This window comes from Ambystoma mexicanum, chromosome 7p, assembly GCF_040938575.1.
Source record: "Ambystoma mexicanum isolate Mex_15411 chromosome 7p, UKY_AmexF1_1, whole genome shotgun sequence".
Taxonomy (NCBI): Eukaryota; Metazoa; Chordata; class Amphibia; order Caudata; family Ambystomatidae; genus Ambystoma; species Ambystoma mexicanum.
Genome location: NC_090939.1, coordinates 967,233,273 through 967,245,626, shown reverse-complemented (window position 1 = coordinate 967,245,626; position 12,354 = coordinate 967,233,273). Strand labels below are relative to the sequence as shown.

At 43.4% G+C, this 12,354-nt stretch overlaps 1 protein-coding gene across 3 annotated transcripts in view; it reads left to right on the top strand.

The window, feature by feature from the left end:
- CEP97 (centrosomal protein 97) overlaps positions 1 to 12,354 on the top strand; it is a 1,492,335-nt gene that overhangs the window by 642,883 nt on the left and 837,098 nt on the right. For all 3 annotated transcript variants that reach the window (XM_069637315.1, XM_069637314.1, XM_069637316.1), the window contains one exon: positions 10,515 to 10,628. In XM_069637315.1, the coding sequence (XP_069493416.1) occupies positions 10,515 to 10,628 (114 nt within the window). The remainder of the gene's footprint in view (positions 1 to 10,514; positions 10,629 to 12,354) is intronic.

Sequence of the window (12,354 nt, the reverse complement as noted above, 5' to 3'; positions counted from 1 at the left end):
TGTATAAGAGCTGGGAATGGTCAACCGTGGTGACACCCAAAAGAAATAAGAAGGGGGGGAAATCGGCCCCAACTGAAAGGTCCTGCAAGCTGAAATAACAAAGGCGGAGACAACCTTTGATGAGGATTGGCATTGAGGTATACAGGGCGAACCAAACTTTGTGCCTGGGGAGGGCGTACAAAGGGAGAAACATAGGCGGCCTCTGAGGGAAGGGGGTAGTAGGGAAGGAATCCAGAATGGGTTGGGGCTGAGACAGGTGGAAAGAAGGGGGGGGGGACCGACCAAAGGTGGGGAAGGGAAGTTAGAAAAGTCTACCTAAATGGATAGCATTAAGAGACTCAGCATTGTATACCTGAACATAAAAGGCTTGAACTCTCTGGTGAAGAGGAAAAAAACTAGAGGGATATTTACGGAGGGAGAGATCAGATTTAATAACACTGCAGGAAACCCATGTACGGACACAGGACGGGGATCGCCTGAGATTGATAGGATACCCCACAATCTACCAGTCCACATGACAAAACAAGAGGGCAGGAGTGCTGATAGCTTTACGGAACTCATTGGCTCTCACTGGAGTGGACATGGACAGGGACTCGCAAGGGAGATACATAGCAGTAAACCTGAAAAGGGAGAGGTGAGGGATATAAGCTAGCAACCTTCTAGGCCCCCAACTAGGGCCAGGATACCTTTATTCAATACTCCTTGCTTAGGATAGAAACATTTGCAAAAGGTCCCATAATATTGACGGGGGATTTTAACATGGCATGGGATCCACAAAAAGACAGGTTGTCAAAAACCAAAGGGACCCAGGGGAGACCTTGAAGGAGCTAGTAGAGAAGGTGGAGAGGCTAGCCCTAATAGATGTATAGAGGGAGAAAAAAGGGAACAGGGATGGATTAACTTTTTCTCAGACCTTCACCAGTCCTCATCACGAATAGACGCTGTGGACCTCCAGGAAACTCCTGGGCTGGGTGAGTGCCATAGAGGTGGGAGCAATCCATCTGTCAGACCATGCTCCCTTATTGGTGAAAAACGGTAGAAGCCCCAGTCTCACAGGGCTCTGAGGTACCAAGTGAACCTGTTTAAGGACGAGACCTTGAGTAAGGAATTGAATGGGGAGATGGTGAACTTTTTTGGGGACAATACAATGGAAGAGACAGCAGGAAAAATGAGATGGGATGCCTTTAAGGCAATGATAAGGGGGAGAATCATCACAATCAAGGCCCGGAGGGACAAGGAGATAATGCAGCTGAAGAGAAATCTAGAAGAAAAATTGAAGAGGGTAATGCCAAGATGGGAGTGGGAGCTAGTGGTGAAACGAAAAAACAATATAGAGCAATACACGCTCAGTTGGAAATTATAGAGACAAGGGCAGCAGAAAAAGCATTGGCATACCTAAAACAGAAATGTTACTTCAAGGCCAGTAAAGCCGATGGAATTCTGGCCAGGATGTTGAGAAGGCTAAAATAATTGCAAAAGTGAAGATGGAAGTGGGGGGGGGGGGATTTAGCATTGACACCAACGATATTGTTCAGGAGTTCTTGAGGTTTTATACAGTGCTATACAGCTCTGCAAACCCTACAGAACAGAGTCGACGGGAATACTTAAAAGTCAGGGATGTGGCACAAATTACAAGTCAGGAAAAATAAATATTAGATCTAGACATTACTTCGGATGAAGTGCAGAGGGTCGTTATGCCCCTGGCCAACAAAAAGTCCCTGGGACCGGATGGATTTAACACAGAATTTGATAAAAACGTTTAGGGAAACTTTGATTCCATACTTGTTCCCACTCTTCAATGAAATGGGGGAAGAGGGGAGAATAACAGCTATTATGGAAGAGGCAATGGTTGTCCTTCTCCCCAAAGAAGGAAAAGATCTGACGGACTGTGGCTCTTACAGGCCAATATCTTTAATTAACGTGAAAATCCTTACAAAAGTCTTGGCAAACCGTCTGGATCAAATTCTTCCAAGCATAATTAGTCCAGATCAGTCAGGGTTTATCAGGGGCAGGCAAACTAGTTATAACACTAGGAGGATAGCTCACCTTATAGAAAAGATCAACAAGAAAAGAATCCCAGCAATCTTAGTAGCCTTGGACGCGGAAAAGGCTTTCGACAGGGTTGAGTGGCAGTTCTTGTTCATAAAAATGAGGAAAATGGGCTTTGGGGAGAAATTCCTAACAATGGTTGGGGCCAACTATCAGAAACCGTTGCTAAGGTTGGCAATCAATGGCCACCTATCATCAGGCTCCATAGGGGAATGAAGCAGGGCTGCCCCTCCCCCTTGCTTTCCGCTACTTATTTTGAGCCACTATTGAATGCAATAAGAGTGAATGGTGATATCGAGGGGATAACATTTGCGGGAAGGGTTCATAAGGTAGCCGCCATTGCGGCCGATATGCTAATGATGCTGAGGGAACCAGAGGGATCCTTGAGCGCAATGGAGAGAGAGAGAGAGAGAGACAAAAAGCTTCGGGATGGTAGCAGGGTTAAAAATAAATCCCCAAAAAACATAAATATTGAACCGTACATTACCAAGAGAGACAGAGGAGGGGCTAAAGGGCAGTTTTCAATATAAGTGGGTCAAGGAGTATGGAACGTATCTTGGTAGAAAGTTGACTAAAACAGTAGAAGAACTAACTGGGGTCAATTATACGCCCCTGCTAGAAGCAATCGAAACAAGCTGGTGGAGTAGGGTCCACTAATGATCACCTGGATGGGCAGGATAACGTGCTTAAGATGGTAATACTTCCACAGTTGTTGTATTACTTCATGACTCTCCCAATCCAAGTCCCAGCCTCCTTTTTTCATGCAGTCCAAAAATACACGGGAAGATTTATCTGGAACAATAAAAAACCAAGGATAGCCAGAAGAGTGATGATGAAACCGAGAAATAGAGGAGGGATGGGAGAACCGGACCTAAACGTATATTTCATGGCAGCTCAGATAGGAGAAATAACAGAGAGTGAGTCTGATTACCCCTCTTTCCGTTGCCCTAATGTGTCAGCGTAACGCTTACAGACTAGACACATCCCATCTTACTACTAAAGGACATCATGAACCCAATGCAGGCACTTAATTAGAAAAAATGAATTCACTTTTAATATTTGTGTGGATAAAAGCAGGGGGCGACAAATGCCCTACAAACAACATTACACAATTAAACCATTAAACAAGACATAGTTTGTTAAAAAAAAAAACTTGTTTCACTATGACAAAACAAGGTGCAAAAGTACTCATGGAACATGGGGGTGCAAACAAACACAAAATACTTGTTTGTATATGAATCACACAGTTAAATCATGAGGGTATTGCAGATAGATGTCGACATGTTTCAGCCGGTTTTATGTTTCAGACACTATCTGTAGTGTCTTAGATCTCTCTTTTCCTAGGCCATCTTCAGGACGCGATTCCTTCAAAAGGTCAACAAAGACTTTATACCCCAGAGTTGATCAGCATAACCACTTTCTACAAAAAATATGTAAAAACACATACCACATATCAGTGCAGGCCTCAATTATTGCAAGGGTTCAAGCGAATTCATAGACATTAATACACATTACAAAATGTGCATCTCAACGCACTCGCGATACTAATATTAAAACCATATTACACAGACAAACATGAATGCACAGGCGTCACTGCGACAAGAGATATAGCATCGGGGCAACGTAAGCAAGCTATTCTAAATTTAGCTCTTTTATTTAATTCAGTGCTCAGTAGTAACATAGACTCTACGAATACTTCTCCAGTCAAGAGTATTCAGAACAAGGCCAAATTACTGTTCCTGTCTAAAGAAACTCTCAACAGGTCACATGTATCACATTTAACTTGTGAGCAAGAGCTAGGTGAGTCAAAAAGCCTAGCCCTGAAAACCCAGAATACATAGGGTGAACAAAAAAGGAGGGGGTATGATGGGGGAGAGAGGGGAAAGAGGGAAAGGGAACAAGGAAAGAGAACATGGCTATATTTCATCAAGCATATCATTATTACATGTCATGTCATTAAAATGACTTTCAATAACTCGAGAACCTACGCTTTCAGTTGCAAAAAAAGTGCATTAGATATTCAATGTCACACCACTCTCCACAACCTGTGGCAGGGTGTTTCAAAACGTACTTTGGTGATGTAAAAACACATTACATATTGGTCCCAGACCTAGGTGTGCCAACTACCACTCGGGACCTCGTGTCTTTTGTACTTATTTAACACACGTGTCACAACTGGGACAGTCGCTTAGCACTGATGTGCAAGAGTTTAGCACTGATGTGCAAGAGTCCTGTAGGAAAAGGATAAAATATCTTTCACCAAAGAGTTTCTTTATCAACATATTTAACACCACATTGGTCTACATAAATTCCCGTTTAAGGGCTGTACTCTCCACAAAATGAATAATCAAAGAAGAGAGGAGGGGGGTGACACATATCAAAAAAGTTATGCTTACCCCACTCTGATGGCAAGTGGCTGCAATGCAAGAAGAGGGATAATGATTGCCCTAGTTCAAGTGGGTGGTTTAAACACACACTGTGCGTTTTTCTGCGCTGTCTCCCATGCTCAGTATCAGGAGGCTATAAATCCATTAGCAATCCTGACAAGATCATAAAAAAAGGCGTACATCTGTTAGAACACTAAACAGTGCAAGCAGAGCTATTAAATGTTTGCGTGGTTTAGAAAGGCAGGGGCACGGCTTACCAGGGAAATGCAAAAATCATTTCACGAAGCTGCTATTATTCATTCTCAAATACCGAGTGTTTCAGTGTGAATACTGGAATCCAGATAGGATACTGAGGGATTGGTTGAGAGACGACCGGGAAAAGATATGGAGGGCAATGGATAGGGCAGTAATAGGGAAGAACATCGACAAAGTTCTGTGGAAACCAAAGGGAGACCGACCCAAAAACATGCATCACAGTAAGATATTAACAGTGGGGGGGGGGGAGCTTGGGATTAATTGGTAAGGCGGGGCCAAATTATTACTTTCCCCTCTCCATTGAGCCCAATCTTTGACAACCCAAATTTCACCCCAAGATAGGGAAAGGGGCTTTGAGGCCTGGCAGAAGGGGGGGTTGCATACAAATCTGGGACAAGTTCAGGGGAACAAAGATTATGTCTTTCTCCCAATGGAAGGAGGATTTTAGCTTGGAGGAATCAGAGAGATATCGATATTTCCAGATAAGACACTGGTTCATGCAGACGCCATCAAAGGGGAAGCAACGCGAAGATCAACTGCCTTTGAGAAATATCTAACATCTGACTCTGGAGACAAACATATAGTGGGGGCCATTTACGCACTCATCAAACAAGGGGAAGCTCCGGGGGGAAAGGAAATACTTGACTCTATGGGAGAGGGTTAACTGCCAAGAGATGGGAACAAGGAACTGGCAACAGTTGTTGGATAATATTCCTAAATTAACTAAATCTTTACAAATCCAAGAGATATGGATAACATGAATGCTACAATGGCATTTAACTCCAGAGAAATTGCATAAATTCTACCCCTCAGTGTCAAATCTTTGTTGGAGGCAATGTGGAATGGTGGGGACTTGGAACCACATTTGGTGGGAATGCCCTCACATCCAGAAATACTGGAAGGTAATAGGGGAGGCAATAGGAGAGGCGTTGGGGCTGACGGGAAAAGGGGGGAACAGAGGGCTGTCTTTACTGGGGATAGGGGGACAGTTGCAAGACTTAACATGCAGAACAGAATGCAAAACATATGTGATCTTGATGATGGCAGGGGCTCTGGGGGTGGCGCAAAAATGGAAAGCAAAGCAAAAGATCCCCCAACCGAGTGTGAATGGGTGGGGAAGGTTTGTAATTTTGCTCTATTGGAATGGGTGACCTACTCTTTGCAAGGCGATCAGCAAAGCTTTTGGAGGGACTGGTCACAGATCATGGGGTTTTTTCAAAAAGGGGCAAGGGGAAATTGGTGTCCGAGGAAAATGGGACTGCTAGACCTGGTGGCGTGAACCAGGTCAATTGTTATCGAGACATTAAGACTTACTGGACTTTAAAAAGAAAGTCGCACATCGATGGTCGGACATTTGTGGGGGAAGGGAGTGAGGCGGGAGAAAACTGTACAAATTGTGAAAAGGCTAATAAAAAGATACATGGAAAAGAAAGATTCCATCTTGTGGGCATCTGTCTTAAAAATGAAGTTTGATAAGATATTTGTTTCTAACTGTATCCCAAGTATATGGTCTCAGTCTTTGATAATTCCCATATTCAAAAAGTGTGAGTCCCTCGATCCTTCTAACGATCCATATATCTTACGGATGCCTCTTCAAAGGTGTTTGCTATTTTAGTTCAGAGGGATTTGGAAAGTGTAATGCTGCAATTTGACATTTTGTCACGCTTTCAGGTGGGTTTCCGTAAAAGAATGTGGACACCACTTATGCAACCATAATGGCACATCTTTTCGAGACAGCTAAGCACAGTGAAACGGGTCCAACCTTTATGGCATCGTTAGATATGACCTCTGTGTTTGACTGTTTAATTAGATCTATCTTATGGCAGAAACTTGATATATGGAATACCAGCGAACTTAGTACAAATGGTATCAATGCTCCATCGTAAAACCTATTATAGAATCCGGATCACTCAGGAATGCTCCAAGACAAGAAAGATTCCGATGTTTACAGAGGTAAAGCAGGGCTGTAACATTGCTGCAGCTCTGTTTAATCTATATCTTAGTGATATGGATGAAATATGGACCAGCAAAAAAACACTCCTGTGAGATTGGGTAGGTTAAGACTGCATTGGATAGCATTTGCTGATGACCTAGTATTTTTCGATTGAACAGCTATGGGGTTGCAAGTGAAGCTAAGCTTATTCTTGCAGTATGCTTACAGGCAAACGCACTTAAATCCAAAATTGTGGTCTTCTCGGGATCGCAAAAAATAAAAAAAAATGGTATGGATAATGGGTCAGAAGGGATCAAACGAGTTTTACAATTACGTTATCTTGGATATAATTTATGTAACTCATCATCTATGATTATGTGGAATGGAAATTACTGATAGCGGAAATGTCTGCGGTAGTATTGGATCCAACAGAATCCGAGGGCAGCGAAACCATGCCACACGAAGCAGATACTGAATGCGAAGAACAAACGGGCTCATAAAGGGGGGCTGGATTGGGGAAGCAGTGACTAAATATTAAATGTGTTTAATTGAATTGTTGTAAATTGCACTGCATGTTTGGTTTGTATTGTTGTTTGGTGTGCATAAAATCAATACAAATTCTTTTTTTTAAATAAATCTATGATTATGTGGAAAGAGTCTTTTGTGGTCAAACTCTGACCTCTGGTTTCTCAAGTTAAATGTCTCTTTGGTAAGGTTTGCACATTTTCATTGTTACCAGTACAGAACTATAGGGGTGTCACGGTATTGGTTTAATGGCGGTATGATAACCTTCTTGCCAAATCACAGCCTATCATGGTTATCGCGGTATAGCAGGTGGATTTAACTAATCTTAACAAATATTTTCTTAAAGGTCATAAATTGTCAGCATTTTGAAACTTGTCTCTGTACATTTTTAGCTGATCCTCCAGGATCACCTTGAATGAAAGAGTGACTAGTGGAAGTGTTGAAATGCACATTTTGAGCAATGAGCTTGCTGCTCAGTGACAGGTCCCGTCTTATCCCCTTCCCCTGTCTAAAAGAAGTCTTCAACTGGATGAATGCCAACAACCTGAAAATCAACCCAGGAAAAACCGAAATCATGATCATATCCAAAGACCAAGAGAAGGAAACCGCCATCCCGTGGCCAACGGAAATGGGATCTGCACCATCACCATCTAAGGTAGTAAAATATCTGGGAGTCCTGATGGACAACACCCTAACCTTAGAACCGCAAATAAACGCAACAGTCAAGAAATGCTTCTTCCTCCTCCACACGGCAAGAAAAATACTACCTTTCCTCTCCTTCACACACAAAACACTCGCCATCGTCGGCCTCATCATGTCAAGTATCGACTATGCAAACAGCCTCTACCTCAGTATACCGGAATACCTACTGAAGAAGTTACAACGGATCCAAAACACAGCAGCCAGACTACTCCTCAAACTATCCAGAAGAGACCACATCACCCCGGCCCTAAAAACACTACACTGGCTCCCAGTAAAACAGCATATCATCTTCAAAACAATGTGCATAACGCACAGGGCAATCAGCGGACAAGGAGCAGAATTCCTACAAAAAAATAACAATCTGCAAGCCAACGAGACCGCTCAGATCAACCAACGAAATCCGATTGGAACAAAAACCTTACATCAAGAAGAAACTCGGAGGCGCCGCTTTCTACCACTTAGCCGCGAAAACCTGGAACAACATCCCAAAAGTAATAAGGAACACCAAAGATCACCTTAAATTCAGAAAACTACTAAAAACCTACCTCTTCAACACCAGAGACTAAAACCGAAACAACAATAAGACAAACGACTCAAAAAAAGGACATTGACAAACCCATAGAACGACAGAAGTACTCCGAGCACCAGTAGGGCTGACGCTGGACACAGGGGTCCACCCGCGAGACCCAGGGAGACGGAGGCAACAACTCCAGCCAACCCTTACCATCCCCCACCGCCCGTACAGCCACAACTAGGTACCACAGGGCTGTGGAACGGACGAGATACCACTAATCACCCCACAATCGGAGGTATGGACACTAGCAGCTGCGCTAATCATGTGGGGGGGGGGTGAGGAGCATGCAACGTTATTAAGGGAGCAGGCGGAGGGGACAGCTAAATCCTCAAACGGCCTCGAATGCAAAAACGGGCACATACCTCCTGAGGCACAGGGCGTACAAGCATTCCGTCGTGTAAGATGACACGAGCCCAACTGGCTCAATCCAGGATAGAGATACCAACTAACCAATACCACGAACCATTTCCTTCTCTGCATACACCTCTCAAACTCCAAATCAAACACAACCACAAACCTCTAGCGCAGCAAACCGGAAGAACTTCACTACACTGCAACAACAAAACAAAACACACATAGACTCGACCATCAGCACACGACGACTACCGGCCGCATACACCCCAGGCCCAGCCGACGGAACCACCGGGCTGAAGCTGCCAACAGCACATCACTGCAATCTTGCACTCTTCCAGCCTCCACCCACTAACCCACCCCTCCCTCCCTCTTTCAGAGCCGCCAGAGCGCCAGGGGACCACTCCGGTGGTGATAGTGCGCGGTACAAATGACCTTTAACATTAACATTAACAAATTGGTTACTCCTTTATACTCTTATTGAGTGTAAGGCACCTTGCCTCCACCAGATTTCCCTGATTACTGCATACAACTTATCATCTTGTTTCTGTTAGAAGCACAGTGGTATCCAAACCAATAAATACCCCAACCTATAATAAATAGTTCTGCAGCTGCTCTTTCTGGCTGTGTTACTACAAGCTTTCATTAGGAATCTGGGGGTAATTATTGAGCTCAGAATGGGCCTTCATTCCCTAAGCGAATGCAGTCTCCATGAGCATCAACTACCAACTACACCGACTTAATGAAATCCTCCCATTCATCGACTTAACTCATTAAGTGTAGTTTGTCCATGCACTTGTACTGTCCTGAAAGGACTACTGTAATGTCCTGTATGCAGGGTTGCCCAAACACATTTTGAAACTTCTACAGATGTTCAAGAATATGGCATCTCTGATGGTATTAGGCCTTAAATCTAAGCCCAGCATTTCACCAAGCCGGAAAGGACTCCACTGGCTCCCCCTGGAATAGAGGAATTCAAAGTCCCGCACAAAGTTGACCAGCAATCTGGTTTATTGGCCTAACTATGTTTCAGGCGTGGTACTTACCATTTAAAAACCAGCAAGCACAGGTCTCCTTGCATGGCTAGAACTACAGGGATCCATAGAAGTGATATCTACCTAGGCATGATCTGCCCCAAAACCTGGAACAAGATGCTCCCAAACCTCAGACTCCAAGATAACATCTCTGTTTCAGGAAATAACTAAATTTGCTCCTTCTTGTGAGCTTCCCCAAGTTCCCCATAACTACCTGATGAATGGGACAGGTTTTCGGGAGAACCGCCTTGTGCACTCAATACCCTCTCACATTCCGACCTTCATGTATGGAGCCTCTGAGCTTGCTGTGAACGGAGTGCTGTCACTCTCCGTCACTTACCTTCTCTTGAATGCCCCCCATTAACCACCCCTTTTTGTTTTCTTTCGCCTCTCCTATCACTCTGAAATAATTGGCTCTGCATGCATCACTCTTCAAAATACCAAAAATAAAGCTACCAACCAAGCTAATGCCCCCCTGCCCTCCATGTTCGCACTCTGGCACTGCATGGATTTTTTTGTAATGCTATTTGCTGTGATTTGTGTATGTTGGTGGAATTTTGTTGTCCAACATAGAACACTGGGAAAATGTACAGGATTTAAGAAAGAGTGTATACCTGATGTTTTTAAATCTGCTACTTACCTGTTGGATACAAGTCAACAGTAATAACGTGGCTCAAACATATTTAACAACTTTTATTTTGCAGACTCTCCTTCTCCATGGAAATATCATAACTTCGTTACATGCACCATCTGCGTACCTGCCTCATAGTCTGACAATCTTTTCACTAGCAGAGAATGAGATCAGTGATTTAAATGAGGTAAGACTTGAATTCTTCACCCAAAAGCACAGATTCAGCACTGAATATCTGGAATGAAATACCAACATGTTAGTAAACAATTCTAGTGGTTATTCAGAATATACCCAAATGTTGTATGTAATTTGTTTTGTGTATTTATCGTATTTCGCGTTTTTTGATGTGTTTATCATTCTCATATTCTTCCGTTTTTATTTTAAGATCACCGTGTATTTTGATCTTTCACCACCACACATGCAAGTGAGAGTAGATATGAGGTGGGTAGCAAGATGGCACCTCAAAACTAGCCCGGGTCTAGTCTAAGGTCATCCAGTACGAAAAAGAATTAGAAATGTACATAGTGACATGGATTGTAGGATTAACTGGAGGGAGAGGATTTGGGTTCCTGACTAGGCACTCGGTACATTGGAATAACAGATAAATAATCTGGGTTTAGTAGATATAAGGTATACTTGACATATGCAAATACAGGAGAGGGAGGAACTCTGGATAAGGGCCCATTTTAGGTGGAAAGCAGCCCAAGTGAAGGAACATTATTGATGTGGTGCAAAATCTACAAACCCTAGAAATTTGCTAGTTATGGTAAGCTAGGCAACTATACTGTGTACCATGAAAAACTGTTTATTCCAACACACATGACATCACAGATAACATAATTGAATTCATTAGTGATGACCTAACATATGACATCACCATATGCATCAGGTGTGCATTGTGATAATTTAGCAGTTCTATGCAAAAATAGTATATAATAAATTCGGGCCCCAAATAGTGGCTATAGCCTAAGCTCTTTTTGTTTAGTGATAGTGTACACAGGCCTTGACTCTAAGAAGTGCATTAAGAACATGGCATACTTATATACTGGAATTGCTGTGTGTGCAAGCCTTAAACATATGTCTAGTGCCTGTCTACCATGTTTGTATGCCTCACGGTGTGTAGCTCGCAGAGGCTTAGACAAGTTAAGGCCTGAGCGGGCAAGGCCCACCCAAAATCTGTAAATGCCCACTCAGCAGCACTGTGTGGGCATTTACAGATGTTAAAGTCACAGCAGTGGGCCCAACTAAATTATTTTCAGGCCCCACTTGTTAGGCAATCCTAGCTACGTCTCTGGACTAGCTCGGTAAGATAAGTGGGAGGGGGTCTAGTGAGATAAGTCAAATAAGAAACCTGTGTTGATGGGAGCAGATCGGAGGTTCCAGAGACTTGAGTGTAGTTCTGCTCCTATGGGATTGGTGAAGATACTTAGTAATGTAAGGGAATAGCACAAGATCCGATGGACTGCATTGCTTTGGGTCTAGTTAGCTGCTGGTGGGGTGGGGGAGGAATGTGGTAGGGCCAAGGATTAATGTTCATGTAGTAATGACTAGACCTGCAGCGGCTGTGTGGGGGCTTTGTGTTGTAGTGTAACATGGTAGGAGATTTTATGGCTCAGTGGGGTAGAAAGGGTAGTAGAAAAATTAGGGTACATTTTATGAAGGAAAGAAGTAGTAGGCACCATCCATTAGCGTGTTAATAGATGACACCCAGGAAAATGAGTAGGACCTTCTGTTAGAAGCTTGTGGTGGAAGTTGTCTAACATGCAATTTATGGCGAAAGCGTGCCCCACCCCTTATATTACGCGGGTGATCTCCTGAAGGCTGCCTGTTGCTACTAAAGTCGCCTGCTATATTCCATTAAGGTATATTTCCTTGCTGGCCCAGTTGGGCTGTTTAAATCTGAGCATTTTGTT